This window comes from Trichoderma aggressivum, assembly GCF_033847375.1.
Source record: "Trichoderma aggressivum f. europaeum strain CBS 100526 chromosome Unknown scaffold_029, whole genome shotgun sequence".
In the NCBI taxonomy this organism is placed as follows: Eukaryota; Fungi; Ascomycota; class Sordariomycetes; order Hypocreales; family Hypocreaceae; genus Trichoderma; species Trichoderma aggressivum.
Genome location: NW_026946395.1, coordinates 331,916 through 348,794, shown reverse-complemented (window position 1 = coordinate 348,794; position 16,879 = coordinate 331,916). Strand labels below are relative to the sequence as shown.

Genomic DNA, 16,879 nt, shown 5'->3' with positions numbered 1-16,879 from the left:
TAAAGCAATCTACCAGGCTTCATGACATCTCAAGATTCCATCTGGCCATGTCTTGGAGGGCGCATATGTCGGGTGCCAGTAACTGCTCACGGATTAAGAAGAACTGCCCAAGTACAGCCAAGAAGATCCACGCGGGGTACATAGAACAAACTAATGAAGTCTTTGTTCTCTAGGATCCGAACTGCTCCATGGCGCAGAAGATTAAACCCTTCAGCTACACTAGTGCCCACCTGATGTGATGCTTCCACTGGCTATACGTTCCTTTCTGAGAACGATGCGTTTACAGCCCTTATCCAAATTTTAGCATGTAAATCATCTCTATTGAGCGATGATACTGCGTATTTCGAGAGCGGTAACATCTCGGATATGGCTTTCTTCGAGGGTCCGAGGCCGCAAAGCGAAGATCCTCCATGGCGGACAAGCAAATGGCCGACATCAGTCATCTAATTTATTCCTGACTCGTTTTCAACTGATACAAAGCTCGTAAGCGGAGGATTATTGATGTAAAGCAGACTTTTTTTGGTCATATTTCTCCATGTATTATGCGACTGCCGATGCTTCATCTCGCGCTGGGCGAGCGAAACCCGCGAATGCTACCCTGCACCAATCGTCAACATGTAAGCGGCGCGGCAAACTCTGCTGTGTTGCTCTTTTACTGCCTGCCTTGGTAAGAATTAGAATAGAATCTTGGTCATTGTAGTTAACCAAGAACTTTATCAAGGTTGATATGGCGAAAATAGCGCCGGCACTCTGTCAGCGGTATTTCGGTAGTGGCGCCCCTAAGCTGGAGCATCACCAACGAACGAATGAGCAAATCGAGTTAATTAGTGGTGGGGATCATACCTACTTGAATTGCGAGTGTGAAAGAAAGGGATGTCTCATTTATCGCATTGTATCGGAGAGCGACGAAGAGAGCGCGAGGCCGACTATGTCTGTTGACGAGCGATCGTCGCTTGAGCACGAGAGACTTCGGTGATGATACCTGGTTAAACATGAAGCCGAAGAGTTGCACGAAGGGATCGTTTATTATCTTCAATACATAAGGACGCTTACTTCCTTCTTCATTCTCGATCATCTATGTAGCGACAATATCTTATGGTCAAAACACCTATTTCACCATGATGTATGTGTTTGGTGTTCTTCTTGCTCCCAGCTACCTATTTGGGGTTGCTGCGGTGGTGGGACTGCTTTATGTGAGTTTCCACTTGGCTCTACCAGCTCAGAACTCCTCTAACTGTCTTGCAAGTTGCTTGGGCATTACATTCAAGATCCCCTCTCTCACGTGCCCGGTCCGTGGTATACCAAATGGACTTCCCTCGTAATAAAGTATCACTGGTTGAAGGGGAACCGAGCGCGATATCAGCATGAGCTGCATCTGAAATATGGTAAGCTATTCCATTTGAAGTGTTTCCTGCGCTATCCTTTCAACGAATTCAATTGTATTAAACAAAACTTCAATTTTAAAGGCCCTCTTGTACGCCTCACCCAAAACAAAGTATTCGTCACCCACATCGAAGCTGTCAAGGAAATCTACAATGCTCGAGAGACGTACCGCAAGACATTTTGGTATGGTGACTTGTCCGTCACAACGGAAAACCTCTTCAACACCACTCGCGTCGAGGTACATCGAAGACTACGAAGGCTTCTCTCAGGCGCAATGTCCGAAACGTTACTGCAGATTGCCGTTCCCCAAGTACAGTCCAAGGTTGATTTGCGACACAAAGAATGGGCGAGGAAATGGAAAGCAGAGGTGCCGCAGACGTCATCAAGTGGTTTCTATCTATGGCAACAGACATTATCGGGGAGCTCTCCTTTGGTGACTCTTTCAGGACCTTGGAGATTGGCGAGAAGAGCGGTTACACAAAGGACTTGGAGAATCTGGGATTCGTTGGAGCTGTCCGCTCGGCTTTCCCGACGCTCATCTCAATGGCGAAATACCTTCCCATTCCATTCTTCACACGTCCGCTCCAGGCAACGAGGAACATGATTCGTTACTCGGAAGAGTCCATTGCGCGGTACAGGAACCTTCTAGAGTCTGACCCGACGAGTGTCCAATGGACTCTGTTTACCAAAGTCTTCAAAGACACGGACAAAGACGCTCTTACGACAGTGGAGCTCAGGGCCAACGCATCGGGATACATTGTTGCCGGCAGCGACTCCACCGTCGTCACACTCACAGACCTTGTCTGGTCCGTTTGTCGCAATCCAACAGTCAAGGCAGCTCTTCTGAAAGAGCTGCGAACTCTCCCAGACGACTTTGACGCTTCCCACCTCCGTGAGTTGAGTTACTTGAACAAAGTGATTGACGAGACGCTGCGTTTGTACTCTGGCATTCAATCCTCTCTACCACGATATGTTCCCGAGGGCGGCGACGATGTTGCCGGATACTGGCTGCCTGGAGGCACGAGCGTCTGCGCATAGGCATACAGCATGCACCGCATTCCCAGCGTGTTTCCGAATCCGGATGTCTTTGTCCCGTCACGATGGGCATCGCCAACGAGAGAGATGAAAGACTCCTTTATGCCCTTTGGAAATGGATCGCGAAGTGAGCTTCCTTTGATCTCTAAAAACGGCAAGTTGTGTTATTTGCTAACTTGAAGTCTCTTTGACAGTTTGCATCGGATTGCATCTTGCCCGGATTGAGCTGCGTTATGCGACCGCCCGCTTCTTTTTGGCGTATCCAGAGGCCAAAGTGTCGACGCTCGAAGCATTCTGCGATGAGGACATGGTTCCCAAGGTGTTTTTTCTTTGAAGAGCCAAGGGCTAAGAGATGTCTCATTCAGAGGTGTTGAGTGAAGAGTCGAATGTTCCTATGGCGAAATTTTGCCATGTCGATAATTGATATGAATCACCAATTAGCAAGATGAAGCAGATACACTTGCTTGCTACCTCTTCCAAACCATTCGTCGGTCTAGAAGATGGGGAACTGCTTTGGATCTTCCAAAATAGCATCTTCAAATATTTCGTAATGGTCTATGCCGACATACAATGCATCAACGCAATGCACAACACAAAGGGAAAATACGTCCGTGAGCAGCCACACTGCCTCAGTCAGATCAGGCCTTTGTTGGTTTTCGCATCCCATTATATGCCATGATCCTGATGACATTCTCTGTAGACGTGGATGTCATTGTTATAACGGTGAAGCTATAAATAGCTAGTATGCAATGAAATAAAAGGCAGCCTTTGCCTGGGAAGTCATTCCGCCAAAGTCTTCAAGCTTACATTACGAGTAACAACACACCATGCCTTATGTCGATTTGACCTGGAATCCCAAACGCGGCTCTACAAGCGCCCAGGAAAATGGCGCGCCGTACCATATACCGGCAACCGAGTATTCGACAGCATGGGGATGCCAATGGACCGATCCCGAGTTTGGCGTCTTGAACGAACAGGACTTGGAACTCCTGAAGCATGTGAATTGCTCGTACCTTTCTTCCGGCAGACCACCAACGATGCTAGCATTGAAACAGCACGCGCAGTCTCTTACAAATCTCATCAAGACGCTGTGCGTCAGCACTACATTTGGAATCGTCGACGGGAAGGGCGAGCGGTGTCCGGCTTTTGAGAAGAATGAGGCCTTTGACTGGCTGAATGACCTCGACGAACCATACACAAACGACGACGAATTTCACCATATCCCACTGTGGGCGCTGGCAAATCACGTTGAAACCCAGGACGAGGAGACTGGGATTGAATGCCACTGCGCTCTCAAGGCCGCGCGCAACAGGGAACCCACCGAGCCTGGCGAGAAGACACCACGACCGTACTTTAGCCATCACAACCTGGTCATGCACGCAAACGAATGCCTCGAGATGCTGGATCATGAATATAGCGCGACAGGAGGCCTCCTTTCATTGATTCCATCTGGAAATGAAGACGATAGTGAGCAAATGACTGCCGCAAAGAACACGCTACTGGGTCAGCTACTCCTTCACCAACAACACATGATTCAACGGATGCACGAACTCGAAATCATGTGCGCTAGGGCAGTCGATATTCTGGCGGGAGAAGCTGTTGTGCCCATGCAGATGCTTCAAAGTCTAGGCGTGGAGGGACGATCGAAAGGACGAGAGGTAGCCTATGCGCAGGACCAATTTATTCTTGCCAACGCGGGAAAAGATGTCTTTGAATTGATACACCACCTGATGGATAAACAAGAGCCCAAGATTCAAGCTCAGGACCAGATGTCGTTCAACTCAGGAGTCAGCGGCGAGCGGATGTGGTCACAAACACCAGAGGGCGGATGGTATTCCCGTGGCATCGTACATGTCGACTTGATGACGAGGTTTGTCCGTCTCAAAGGTTCAGGAGGAAAGTCAACCATCTTCATCACCCCGGCTATCGAACATCACCCTGGCATAGCAGAAACCCGAAAGATGGAGAGTCGCCCAACGGTAGTCTCTGTGGTGACGCCGTCTTGGCCAGAACGAGCTTCAGAGCTGGAGCAACGTGCCAACGCTCATCTTCAGAGGGAGAAGGAGTTGGAAAATGAAAACCGGACACTCGCACGAGATAAGATGGAGATGGAGTATAACTTGGGTATCGCCTTGGGGGAGCTGCGAAAGACAAGGCAAGAGGTGAAATTCTATGAGGAAACATCTGAAGGGGTAGCGAGTAGTAGGATTCGCAGCGGAAATGAAGCAATGCAGCGGCAGATGGCGAAGCTGAGAGAGGAGCTGCCCGGGGAGTATCACCACCTCTTGCGGACTGACGACTGAGTGTGAGTTGTGTGGGGGAAACAGGTAGATGGTTGGGTCGGTGTGGTTTGCGGTGACGGTTTTCAGGTCGGACGAGATCGATTAGAATGTAGATTGGCGGTTCTAGTGCAGATCTAAATTTCCGAGAATTGATTGTGTTGTTGGTTTGCGTGTCTGAAGTTGGATGAGTCAAGTGCATGTAACACCGTCGTTGGTGACAGATGCCGATTAGAAAGTGGCCGTTATCAGCCGAAACTTCCCGCCATGTACAACCCATCAACTCAGTTCCCGACATTTCACCGTAACAGATGATGCAAAAAAAAAAACGGCAAAATGGACGCTGCTGGGTTCAAAGTTTTTATTTAATCATGAGGTGGTCAGTTTAAGCGGGTTCTTTGCCGACATTCGTGTATGGCTTAAGGAACACCCACCCAGTTGTAATTTCGTGTTTCTAGCATCACATCACATACTAATACACGTACATGGGACCAGTAGATATCCTCTTATGACGTTCGGTTGTCGTACTAGAAAGTAGTCTGAGAAACCCTTCAAGCAATTGAGCCAAGTGGAAAATAAAGCCAGGAGAATTCTTGGCAAAAGCTATCTAGTCACTTGCACAATCGCCTTCCACAGTCTCTTTAGTCTGTTTATAAGGAAATCTCAATCTCAAGCAGAGGTCAAACAGGCCATTATATAGATGGCATCGGGGTGTGAGTTGTATTGCCTTGTCTAAACAGTTATTCACATCGATTAGAATGTTTATGTGATCATTAATGCCTAAAGTCCTAGTTAGGCCGTGTACGGGGCTGTGTAGAGAGGGGTTTCTATGTTATTAACGCTGCTTACCGTCTCTGACCACATCTTGGTGTCTTTCCCTTGTCACCTTCTGTTCACAAGTCACTTCTAATAAAACAAATGTTCTGTTTCTCACAAATTACTCAATGCTGAGTATGGAAAATATTATTCGAGTTACTTAACCATGGGATCCAACTTCCAGGTCACTATCCCTGCGAGCGATCCCTCAAAAGAGAGAAACCGTCACACAGAAGCCTCACATATCCAAACGGCGCTCAAGGAACCACCGTCTCTCGAGTTTTTATGTCAAGACTGCCTCAATCTGGATCTTTCCAACGCTTTGTCAGTCGAGGATGCATCCGTTTCTGTTCCCTGGGGATACTTCAACAACTGGGCCGTTGATGTTGGCCATCGATACCGAGTGACGAGAACGACGAACTGCAACCTGTGCCAAATGCTCTTCAAATCTCGTATCGATGAAGAAGATCCTACGTTGGATGGCGATGCCGACTGGATAAGAGTAGTGTCCTTTTCGAAATTTTCTGGCTTAGCTCCGAAAAGGTCTGAGTTTTGGAACTCAAATAACTTTCCGATTCTAATGCTGCTCCCCCACAAAAGCTATGATCTGAGCAAGAATTACGAAAGAGTCAAGGATCCTATCCAATCGTCTGGATATGCAGCGCTCCGGCAGCTCAACCGGCAACAGGCAGTATCTTTATCACTAAAGGCAATACCTCCAGTATTGGATTTGGGCACATTAAAAAATTGGTTCGACTACTGCAACCACGATCATGTGTCGCTCTGTCGCCATCCAAAGTCGGATTTGCGTGGCACACACGTTATTGATTGCCAGGAGCAATGTGTTACTGAACATGAGCCTGGCATGCCGTATGTCGCCTTGAGCTACGTTTGGGGACATCCGCAGAAGCAAACACAGGTATTTGATGGAAAGCGACTACCTGCTCAACTCCCATTGCTTATCCGAGATGCCATGGCGGTTACTCGGGCAATGGGATTCCGATACCTATGGGTAGACCGATACTGCATTGATCAGAGCAATCCAACAGTCAAGCATGAGCAAATTCGTCAGATGGATGTAATATATAGCAGTGCTGAAGTGACTATAATCGCTGCGGCAGGCCAAGATGAGAACTACGGTCTCTCAGGAATAGGAAGAAATCGCCCAGCAACCCAAACGGCGCATATTGGCGATGTCGCAGTAGTATGGGCACCAGGGGACCCCCAAGCAGCAATCAAATCATCCAAATGGTCTACTCGAGGCTGGACTTTTCAGGAAGCGCTCCTCAGCCGTCGCCGCCTTGTTTTTACAGAACAGCAGGTTTATTTTGAGTGCAACGCAATGAACATCTATGAGAGCCTCGACATCCCTCTCGATCACTTGCACATCCTAGACAGAAGCAAAAGCTACGAGTACCTGCGACGTGGAGTTTTCGGCGGGCATCGGGGAGCGGCATTCGGCAGGCTCATCTTCGAAAGCCGGGGACCGGGAGAGGCCTTCAGTCGATATCTGTCGAATGTAGAAGAGTATTCTGCCAGGAAATTGACTTATGCCGAGGACTCCCTGAACGCGTTTCGAGGCATCGCGCAACAGTTTTGGTACGGGAAGCACGCAGTCCACAATATTTGGGGGCTTGCATATTACCCAACACCCCCGGAAGAACGAACATCTAGTTTCGCGCATTCATTACCCTGGCATCACAAAAAGAATTGCTGGGACCTCTCACAGAGTCCGCGACGGCGACCGCAGTTCCCTTCCTGGTCTTGGGCAGGATGGGAGGGCGAAGTCAGATATACATTTATCTGGTCTAAGCAGACGTTGTGGTTTCATAATCTGATGAAGGCCGTTTCATTCGAGAATCAGATCCATAGTCCCATTGGACTGGAGATGATCGCCCCAAGCCCTGATGAGACTTGTATTTTCCCGATTGTGACACTCACCGCAGCAGTGGTTCCCCCGAAGCTCATTTCCTTTCACCCCAATGCAATTTCGGACAAACACTGGCAGGTTGGAGAATACAAGGCCGACCTGGCATTGTCTTATGGCTCTGTGTCTGAAGGTCAATTTGCAACAGATGTTCACGATAGTCATACATGGCAATGTGTGTGCATCGGAGCGGATCTCGGAAAATCGTTGGTCATGATTTTGAAAGCAGATGACGGTTCGGACGTGTGGGGACGGGCTGGAGTGTTTGTGATTGAGTGCTACGAGCCCGATATGAAAGATATGATGGAAACATGGGAATATAAATCGTTTAGAGTTGGATAAAGGAGCCTTTGAACGAATCAAGGCTTGGACAAAGACTCCAACGAACTGCTACAGTCGTGTCCTGCGATATCTTGTCAGCAAGCTGTGGCCTAAGAATGGTTACCTCGATATTGTGATATTGTGCGAGCATCTCTTTCACCTTTTATGATACTCGTGCTCATACGCCAATGCTCTGAATCTCTTTTGGACGAAGCGCCGATAATCGTGCATCGTTCTGCAAGAGCCGTATGAGTTGGAAGAGTCACGGAAGTGCATGTAATAGCGTTCTAGGTCGTTTAGTAGTGATAGAGGATGCTGATAAGAAGAAAGTGGCCGCTATCCGCCAAAAACTCCCCGCTATGCGCAATCCACCACAAGCCCCGATTCTCAACTCATCACCACACACTGTGCCCGTGCTGTTACGCATCCTCGATGCTTCTGAATCTGAACCTGAATCTCTGTTGGGTTTGCATCAGATAATCTCTCCGAACTCGACGACCCGCAGACCCTTGGAATCGTGCAACGCTCTGCAAGGGCCATGTTTGCCCCTGCATGCAGCTCGTCCCTCTCTGCACCATGGCCTCCCCATTCATGAGGCATTGTTTTCTTCAGCGAGCTCCATCGATCCCCCGAACCCGAGCAGCTCAGCGACGCCTTCACCTCGCCCCGCCGTTTCTTCTCGACGACTACACGCCAAGGTATCTTAGGCTGACCTCTAGAGACGCGGCCAAGAAGCGCTCGCTGGCCTATGCCCACCTCCGCAACTGCAACCTGTGCCCCAGACAATGCGGCGTCAATCGCCACGAGACGACTGGCATGTGCCTCATTGGCGACACGGCCAAGGTCAATGTCATAGCGCCGCATTTTGGCGAAGGTCCGTTCGCAAGCCCTCCGCCTGAACTCAAAGCGCAGCTGAAAAGGCTGTTGAATAGGCACTTCGGCACTAGGACGCCGACGGCACAAAGGAAAAGAGGCGTGCTAACGTGGGCCTAGAGCCATGTATCCAGGGGCACAATGGTAGTGGCGCGGTATTCATGAGTGGATGCAACATGCGCTGCATCTTCTGCCAGAACTACGACATTGCGCACCAGCGAAACGGCATGGACCTCACCCCGGAGGCGCTGGGCGACTGGTATCTCAAGCTTCAGGACGTGGGCGGCGTCCACAACATCAACATTGTGACGCCCGAGCACGTGGTGCCTCAGGTGGCGTTAAGTGTTTTGCATGCAGCCGAGCGAGGGCTGAGAGTACCTATCATCTACAACACCTCGAGCTACGACTCGCTTGCGTCTCTGGAGCTCATGGATGGGCTGGTCGACATCTATCTAGCCGACTTCAAAGTATGGGAGCCTAGCACATCCAAAAGATTGCTCAAGGCGGATGACTACGCCGCAACTGCTAGGGAGAGCATCAAAGCCATGCATAAGCAAGTTGGCGATCTGTGCTTTACGGGGGACGGAATTGCGAAAGTTGGACTGCTAATTAGGCATTTGGTCATGCCGGGAAAGGAGGCCGAAGGGGCAGAGATCATGAAGTTCTTAGCATCCGAAGTATCCACTGACTGCTTCGTCAACATCATGGAGCAATATCATCCAGACGCGCATGTTGGGAAGAAGAGAAGAAAGAGACGATCATCGTCGTTGGCTGAGGATGAGCCGGCAGAAGGAGACAAAGAAGGAGACGAAGACGTTCGATACAGCGACATCAACCGAGCTGTTACGAGCGAAGAGGTCTCTCTGGTGCGGGAAGCGGCCATGCAGGCTGGTCTCTGGCGCTTCTGCGATCCTCCGAAACACGATGGTTTCGCTATCTGATGGCGTATGCCGCGCTTTGTCCTGCTCAATCCGCTGGCTGCGCTGTGCTTGTAACATGTCGCCGAACTCGGTTGTGGCTTCGAATGTCTATGCTTCCACCGAATTTTCTCTCACCGTTCAATTACAGCCACGGAACCAATAATGCGTCGAGTCCAAACCAAATCCATGTGCGCTATTTCGGGAGTGCTGAACCCAGCTCTGCCGGAGTATATTCAAGGCTGGATGTGGTGGGCGCACAGATCAATGGACGCCACGTGGATGATGGTGTTGGTTCATCGAAACTCGATCGGACAAGAGTCAACTCAACCCGCCAGGCTGTTGGTGGCGGCATCATACACATGTTCTCAAGGCAAAACGCAGGCGCAGGGCCCGAGGTCCGAAGCCACAGCACCGGGTCTTCGGGCTTGGTCGAGCTGTTTTGTGAGAACAATAGCCAGATAGCGAGGGAGAATCCGGTCAGCTGTGACCATCTAGCTCGCCAATTGCTGCCCTTTGACAGCTAATTATTCTTGATAAACCGAGCAGGCCTTGCTAATTGCAATTGCTCGCCAATGACACTTACACCGAAGCATTGCAACTTACAACTAATGGATTTGGAACCGATTGCCATTCCCGAGAGATCGGTGCGAGGACTTCGAGACATTTCACCATCATCGTCGTCTCCCTCGTCCTGCCGTACCCTCTCACTCGACTCTCGCTCATCTGCATCAACAAAGCCATCTTCAAGGGGGACCTCTCCTGCTCTCGAAAAAGAAAACAGCAGCAGTCCTCGGGGCAGAAGCAGACGCAACCCAAAGCAGACCACACCCTCCTGGAATCTCATGTTCCACCCACGATCATATGAAGAGATATATGCCGAACGGGCATATCTTACAACATCACTCAATGTGTATTCAATCAAGGTGATGGAATTGATCAACCAGTACGCCCTGATCGAAGAAGTGCTTCAAGCAAAAGAGCATCCTGGGAAGGAGAGACGGAAGCTTCGCAAGCAAATGAGCTTCATCAAGGTCAAGTTGTCCGAGGCATCTCGCCAGGAAAAGGCCATTGTGATGAGGCTGAGCGAGCTGCACATGGAGCAACTGGGGAGAGATGCCTGGGATCAAATACAGCAGCGCAGAATGTTTTACTCGAATTTTTCGTCCGATGCGGCCATGCCGTCAGCCTCTCTAGGGACGCCGCTCAGCGCAACATCAAAGGAATTTGTGCCATCTGCCGGCCCACCAGTCTGTGCTGAATGTTGTGCATTAGAAGTGGAGAAGTCTCGGACCCTTGACACCGTGGTTGAGGCTAAGGAAGAGGGTGATGACGATGACGAGAGTCTCGAGGAAGAAGAAGAAGACGTCATGACTGAGGCGGAGGGTCACACGGGGGATGAAGATTTGTGTAATCATGGATTGGAGTACACATACCAGGGCTACTCAGACTCTGAAAATACCCAGCTGCGGCCGTCCCACCTCATTGAGAGGCTGTCTTTATGCGCAGAAAGACGAAACAGTCTCCCAAGTCTTTGTTCGGTTTGGCCCGTCGCTGAAAGCAGTGGCTGAAATTAACAAAACCAAGAGAGAAAGAAAAGAAAAGGGACACAGGAGAAGGAAAACTGACAAAGGGAAAAAACATGGGCTGAAAGGAGTTTTTGCATCTGTCTGTTTGTGTATCTGCCTGGCTGGGAATGCATCAATCATGGAATCATGGAATACTGGGGGAGGACATCATGGCGAATGTGAATGTACATGTACAAACGAATTGACCGGATGATATTAACAATTATTGCTGGGAGGGATTGTCTATGTTATAGTCATGCACTGCACGTATGTTCACTTTTTTATTTTGATTCCTTCTCTTTCTACGCGAATTCTCCAAACTGGCCGTCGTCAAATCCCAAGTTCTTTAGCGACTTTCTCTTTTCTTTGACATCAGAGGTTTTAGGCGGCGGCGGGAGAGAAAACGAAGCTGCACCGGCGGGGGGAGGCGGCAGCGCGAAAGACTGCAAATCAGCCGAGCTCGAAGATGTAGACGAGGCTTCGTCGTCCGCGTGCTGGGGTCGCCGCCGGCCGAACTTTGTGCCGCCGAGGTTTACTGTGATGGTTTCTCCCTCCTTGAGGCTGTAGTCCTTTGTCTCCGTCTTGGCCTTTGCATCGGCCGGGTTCTGGCTCTGCTCCGTCTCCCACCCAAGGCTCCTCCTGGCTTCCTGCAGCGAGACGGCGAGATCGAAAGCGTCGGACCTCTCCTCGAAGCCGATCCCCAGCATGGCCTTGCGTCCCTGGGGGTCTTTCACGGTGACGGCGAAGAAGCGGCTGCTGTCGACGACGGGCTCGACGGCGCCGCGGTCGTTGTAGGGCGCGGCGGCGAAGAGCGCGCCGGTGGACGGGTCTTCGAGGACGAGGTCGATCTTGAGGGAGGAGGCGGCGTCGGGGCTCTCGTACGAGGTCTCGACGACGCGGAGGCGCGCGGTGAAGATGTGACGGGCGGGGTCTTCGGTCCAGGAGGCGGCGGCGTGGCCGCGCATGGAGGTGAGGGGCGGGATGTTGTAGACGTGGACGGTGTTTGCGACGAAGAGGACGCGCTGGATGGCGTCGTTGGGGAGGGGCTGGCCGGTTGCTGGATCGATGGCCTCCATTGTGATGTGTTGTGTTGGTGATGGGTTGAGAGAGGAGAGAGGAGTATGAAGCAGACGGGAATTCAATGCAATTCAATTGGGTTGTATCTGGCGAGGGCTAAACAGACGGCAATGCTGATGCTGAATGTGATGCTGGTGTTGAGTGTTGAAGCTGGTTGGTGATGTTTGGTGTTGGTGGTGAAGGGAAACAAAAGTAGCAAGATGACAGAGAGATAAAAAAGAATCAATGGGCGGTGGGGGATCGCGGCCCGGTTGCTACACGGCAGGTGAAATGTCTGGTGTCGATGCCGTGCTGCTGCGCTACAACGATGGAGATGCTCTGGATCTCGACATCCATTGGGCATCTGCTTGGGTGCCCTAGCAATGGCCAGCATCATATGGATCAATGATCTGGGCGGGTGGAGGGGCTGATTTACAGGGGTCCCTTTCAGTGGCTTATAGGCGGGCATGTACATGTATCCAGTACTTTACCCCGCCATCTGTGGCTTGTGAGGCTAGGTAGAGCTCTTCCAAGTTTGTTTGTATGGCGGCGAGCCAAAACTTTGAAAATGCATCTCCAACTTTCCTGACTCACATCAACAGCTCCAAGACTCCATCATCTTCAGCATCCAGCGCATATTCCCTTTCTACCAGATCCCAGACTCAATCTAACCTTCTTGGTTGCCTTCTTTCACACTCTTTGCACACAACATGTCAGAACCAGAAGCTGGCGAGTCTGCTCTCCCCTCGTGCGACGGCACTCCAACAATGTCGTGACTAACCATCGCATTCATTCTAGCCGTTGCGCAGCCAGTCTCGACCGAGCTTCCCTTACGAACCCAGCCCGACGACTCGACCTTTGAGTACGCTCGTCTTCTTCTGCACCCATCAACCGATTCTAACCCGTAACAGCATCGTCGCCACATACCGAGACCTCCTCGCCTCCGACCCCGACCTCACAAAGCCCGTCGCAGCCATCGAATCCCTCATCGCCCTCCTCAACACCGTCCCCTCGACCACCGTCTACGAAACCCTCGACACCGTCAAGTCCCATTCCAACCTCCTCAAGGCCTCTGTCGAGAACCCGCTGCCCCTCCAGGCGGGAACCGACCTCTTCCTCCAGTACCTCGTCGCGTCGCTGAAGCAGCAGGACGGCAGCTTCGACGCCGTACGGCAGCACCTGTTGCGCAATGGACGCCTGTTTGCGAGTAGGGCCATCGCAGCCAGGAATGGCATTGCGGAAGCGGGATGGAGGTTCGTCCGGGAAGGCAAGTGCGTGCTGACGCATGGAGCGTCGCGATCCGTCACCGGGCTGCTGGAGCGAGCGGCCAAGAACAGCGAGGGCAAGTTTAGGGTCGTTTACGTGCGGGACGAAGTCCGCGCCGAGGAGAGCGATCGCGTGGTCAAGGAGCTACGGAGCAAGGGGATTCCCGTGGCAGAGATTCCAGAGGCTGCGGTGGCGCATGTCATGGGCTTGCTGCGACAGGTTCACATGGTGTTTACTGGTGCCGAAGCTGTGACGCAGAATGGTGGCATTATCTCGCGGATCGGAACATACCAGATTGCTAAGCTGGCGGCACAGGCCAAGATTCCGTTCTACGTCGCTGCCGAGACACACAAGTTTGTGCGCAAGTTTCCTCTGGATCAGAGGGATATTGGCTACCAGCAGGAGGTGTTGGACTTTTCGGCTACAGCGCCGAGCAAGCAGCCCAAGGATGCTGTTGACTATACGGTAAGCTTTTCTTCTCCGCAATCCCCTGATGTGTTGGATCTATTCTTGTCTCTGTCTGGTATACTGGACTGATACTGGTGTTAGCCTCCGGAACTAATCTCCAACCTGGTAACGGAAAACGGTGTTCATCTGCCCGGATATGTGTTTGAGCAGCTCCTCGATATATATGGTAGCTTAAACGGCTGAGGGGTGCAAAAGAATTGAAGAATTTCTACATTTGATTGTCCGATGCGATGGGCATGGTACGGGCCAGCGATGGCTTTCAACTCGCAAGTTTCAGTGAATGTATGGATGCATGAATTGGACTTTGTTGCGCATTGGCATCGGCCTCATGTGCCATACGACGCAGTTGGGCTGGGAACATGCCTTATTGCTCTCTCTATTGACGGGAATACAAACATTGGTTGTCGAAGTACTTGAGAGAATACTTGGTACCTAGCTGTCCCATACTCCGGGTTAGACGCCCACATGGCGAATTTTCTTCAACTATGATGTGTTGATCTGAACCATCGTTGGGTTATGTCTGTATTGAAAGTGCTTACCAACCCGGCGTTTGAAGTGATTACCATGTAGAAACAGATAATCAGCACATATACGCTACAATGAACTCATCCAGAATGGTGACCGTATTCTCATCATGCCTACGCATTTCCATTTTTTGTAGGCGGCTTGATGCGCGCACTTGACGAGCAGTAGCTGTACCATTCATACAGTTTGAAGATGTTCTGAACAGGGCTGGCATGGTATACAAGACGAGAGCTTTCGTGTTGACAGCTCGTGACACCCGGAATCCCGAGGCCAAAAGACGAGCAGTTCCAGCTCATGGAATTCTCGCCCAGGAGCCATGCAGATGGAGTTACGGACATGGGATTAGGAATTACTGAAACTTCAAACCGCCAACTTGAACACTAATCAAGCCGAGATCCAGGCAACTCGACCCGTGTGGACCCCCATGCCCATCTTTATTACTAATTAATTCTGATAAATAGCAAAAGTCTTTAAAGTCATCGATTCTGCAGTACCGGAGCCGTCAATACTGGACACCATCTCCCGTGATTAGGAATCCGTCTACTAACTCCGTTCCGCAGCTAGAGCTTTCACTGGCATCCCCCCCCGTGGTTCGGTGACGTGTCGCTGGGCTGTTTCGTCCATCATCTGTCGGTTTCTATTGGACATGTCGGGCAACTTTTCGCGAGTCACAGATAGCAGGCAATGCTAATGTGCACCTGTTTCTACTTTGAGATATCCTGCCATTCCGGGCTCAGGCCAGTCCCGCATTCTTCGGAGAGCCGTTTGTTGGTTTAGTAATACGAAGGAGCCGCTATTCAAGGCTATGAATGCACTCCGCAATCATGCATGATTCCTTGATCCGAAGAGACAGTGGTGGGGGGTTTCGACATCTTGAATCTGTCATGATGGGAATCAATCAGATGTGATTTCTATTGACTGTGGCATGGATGTCATAACACGGCGCGATTGCTCCAGTGTCAATCAGCCCAAGGCTTTAATTAGATAATGCTCAGGTTAACGCAGTAACCGAGTGAAGCTAGTTTCAGCCAAATCTCACTCCTCAGCTGCATGAGTTTGGCGAGGCTTGCGGCGGGGTCGCTGAATGTACTCGTATATCGGAGCAGAATACAAAGAGCGGGATTTAACGGAGAAGAGATGGGTAAAAGAAGGGGTCAATCAGAGAGAAATGGGGGAAACTCTCAGAGGGAACGGTAAATGGATGGGCAGAATAGAGGAGATGTTTGCAGACGGACAACACATGGCTACGTCAAACCTACATGTAGCCGCTGTCAAGTTTGCAATGCTCATTCATGGTGGAAATGGCGTTATCTCACTCTGCGCGGGCATATATAACACGGCGTTGCTCCCTGTCCAAGCCTGCAGAGTTCTATACCATAGACCGAAACCTACCAAGCGCGGGCTCTTTGTCTGTCCCGTCCCAACTCTCAGCTTACCACCGCTACTTCGAAGATCGATGACAACTCGAACCGAGCGAAACACACACACTTGGACATGGATCTCGTCATTCGACACCCGCGCGGGTATTCGCACGGAGCGGCTAAGGTCGGCTGAGATGGGCGGAAAGATGACCGTCTCCCTTGCCTTTCGCGGTCTTAGCAAGAGACCACCATCTCGAGCGTGATTTGCCCAACGATGACACATGATTGCTACGATATCCCGGCAAGAGATGGAGTTTAATGCGACTATGCTTGTGTGTGGCCTGCAAGGGACGGGACGGGAACACGTCTCGAGACAAACGAAAAAACGGCTACCGAGTTGTCCGGATCTCCGCCAGCCATTTTGGCGTGGATTCACGGCGCCGGAGCAGAATCGCAGTCGTTGCACACCAAAAGGCCGCACTGTAGCGTGAAGAACGAGATGATGAAGAAGCTGTCTGGATTTGACCGCGGCCCGTAATTCCATCGAGCTCGCATCCTTCGGCTCGTCGCCCCCTTTGTCACGGTGACAAATCTCATCTCTCACGCAAAGAGAGTTTAAGCGGCATCTTCTAGCATCAAGCCAAGCGGAAGTACTTCCCCCAAGTGGCTTTGGCAGCTCCTTCGGCTGAGCAGACGGGCCAAACAGCTCAGGTACCTATATCTCTATTCTTGTTAGCATTTGACTTGGCCAAGGTTAGCTCTCCAGGTAGTTTTACGTGAGTTCCCAAAGCCCCCATCTCCGTGGAGCTCTCCCCTTCGCCTAGCTACAGTAGCCCCCAATCAAGCCTGCACGTTGGCCCTCCAGCCTTGCAAGGGTTGCTGGAATAATGATAATGTGCCCGACGAAGAGGCAATGATTCCAAACAGTGCGGGCCCCGTCGTGCCATGTTCTGAGCTTGTAAACATCCTGGATCATCCTGACCATTACCTGCATCAGGCTTGGAGCATCCCGCCATGGCGCCCGGCCGGTGGTTTGACGGAGCCCGGTGTCTTGCATCATGGCTGCGTAGCGGACCCTCACGAA

The 16,879-nt window shown here is 51.1% G+C and overlaps 7 protein-coding genes across 7 annotated transcripts; 6 read left to right on the top strand and 1 right to left on the bottom strand.

Moving 5' to 3' along the window:
• Nucleotides 1-1,725: 1,725 nt before the first annotated feature.
• On the top strand, nt 1,726-2,421 carry Triagg1_7021 (uncharacterized protein; the record flags this gene model as incomplete). The annotated part of the gene is made up of 1 exon (XM_062901711.1): nt 1,726-2,421. The coding sequence occupies one exon, from the start codon at nt 1,726-1,728 to the stop codon at nt 2,419-2,421; it is 696 nt and encodes a 231-aa protein (XP_062754093.1).
• Nucleotides 2,422-3,245: 824 nt separating this feature from the next.
• Triagg1_7020 (uncharacterized protein) lies at nt 3,246-4,721 on the top strand (the record flags this gene model as incomplete). Its single annotated transcript, XM_062901710.1, has 1 exon — nt 3,246-4,721. The coding sequence occupies one exon, from the start codon at nt 3,246-3,248 to the stop codon at nt 4,719-4,721; it is 1,476 nt and encodes a 491-aa protein (XP_062754092.1).
• A 958-nt stretch (nt 4,722-5,679) lies between these two features.
• Nucleotides 5,680-7,782, top strand: Triagg1_7019 (uncharacterized protein; the record flags this gene model as incomplete). The annotated part of the gene is made up of 1 exon (XM_062901709.1): nt 5,680-7,782. One exon carries the CDS (start codon nt 5,680-5,682, stop codon nt 7,780-7,782), a length of 2,103 nt encoding a protein of 700 aa, XP_062754091.1.
• A 555-nt stretch (nt 7,783-8,337) lies between these two features.
• On the top strand, nt 8,338-9,575 carry Triagg1_7018 (uncharacterized protein; the record flags this gene model as incomplete). The annotated part of the gene is made up of 2 exons (XM_062901708.1): nt 8,338-8,635; nt 8,755-9,575. The coding sequence occupies 2 exons, from the start codon at nt 8,338-8,340 to the stop codon at nt 9,573-9,575; spliced, it is 1,119 nt and encodes a 372-aa protein (XP_062754090.1).
• A 587-nt stretch (nt 9,576-10,162) lies between these two features.
• Nucleotides 10,163-11,122, top strand: Triagg1_7017 (uncharacterized protein; the record flags this gene model as incomplete). Its single annotated transcript, XM_062901706.1, has 1 exon — nt 10,163-11,122. One exon carries the CDS (start codon nt 10,163-10,165, stop codon nt 11,120-11,122), a length of 960 nt encoding a protein of 319 aa, XP_062754089.1.
• A 299-nt stretch (nt 11,123-11,421) lies between these two features.
• On the bottom strand, nt 11,422-12,195 carry Triagg1_7016 (uncharacterized protein; the record flags this gene model as incomplete). The annotated part of the gene is made up of 1 exon (XM_062901705.1): nt 11,422-12,195. One exon carries the CDS (start codon nt 12,193-12,195, stop codon nt 11,422-11,424), a length of 774 nt encoding a protein of 257 aa, XP_062754088.1.
• Nucleotides 12,196-12,421: 226 nt separating this feature from the next.
• Triagg1_7015 (uncharacterized protein) lies at nt 12,422-14,092 on the top strand (the record flags this gene model as incomplete). The annotated part of the gene is made up of 5 exons (XM_062901704.1): nt 12,422-12,547; nt 12,893-12,923; nt 12,974-13,037; nt 13,087-13,906; nt 13,991-14,092. 5 exons carry the CDS (start codon nt 12,422-12,424, stop codon nt 14,090-14,092), a joined length of 1,143 nt encoding a protein of 380 aa, XP_062754087.1.
• Nucleotides 14,093-16,879: the final 2,787 nt, after the last annotated feature.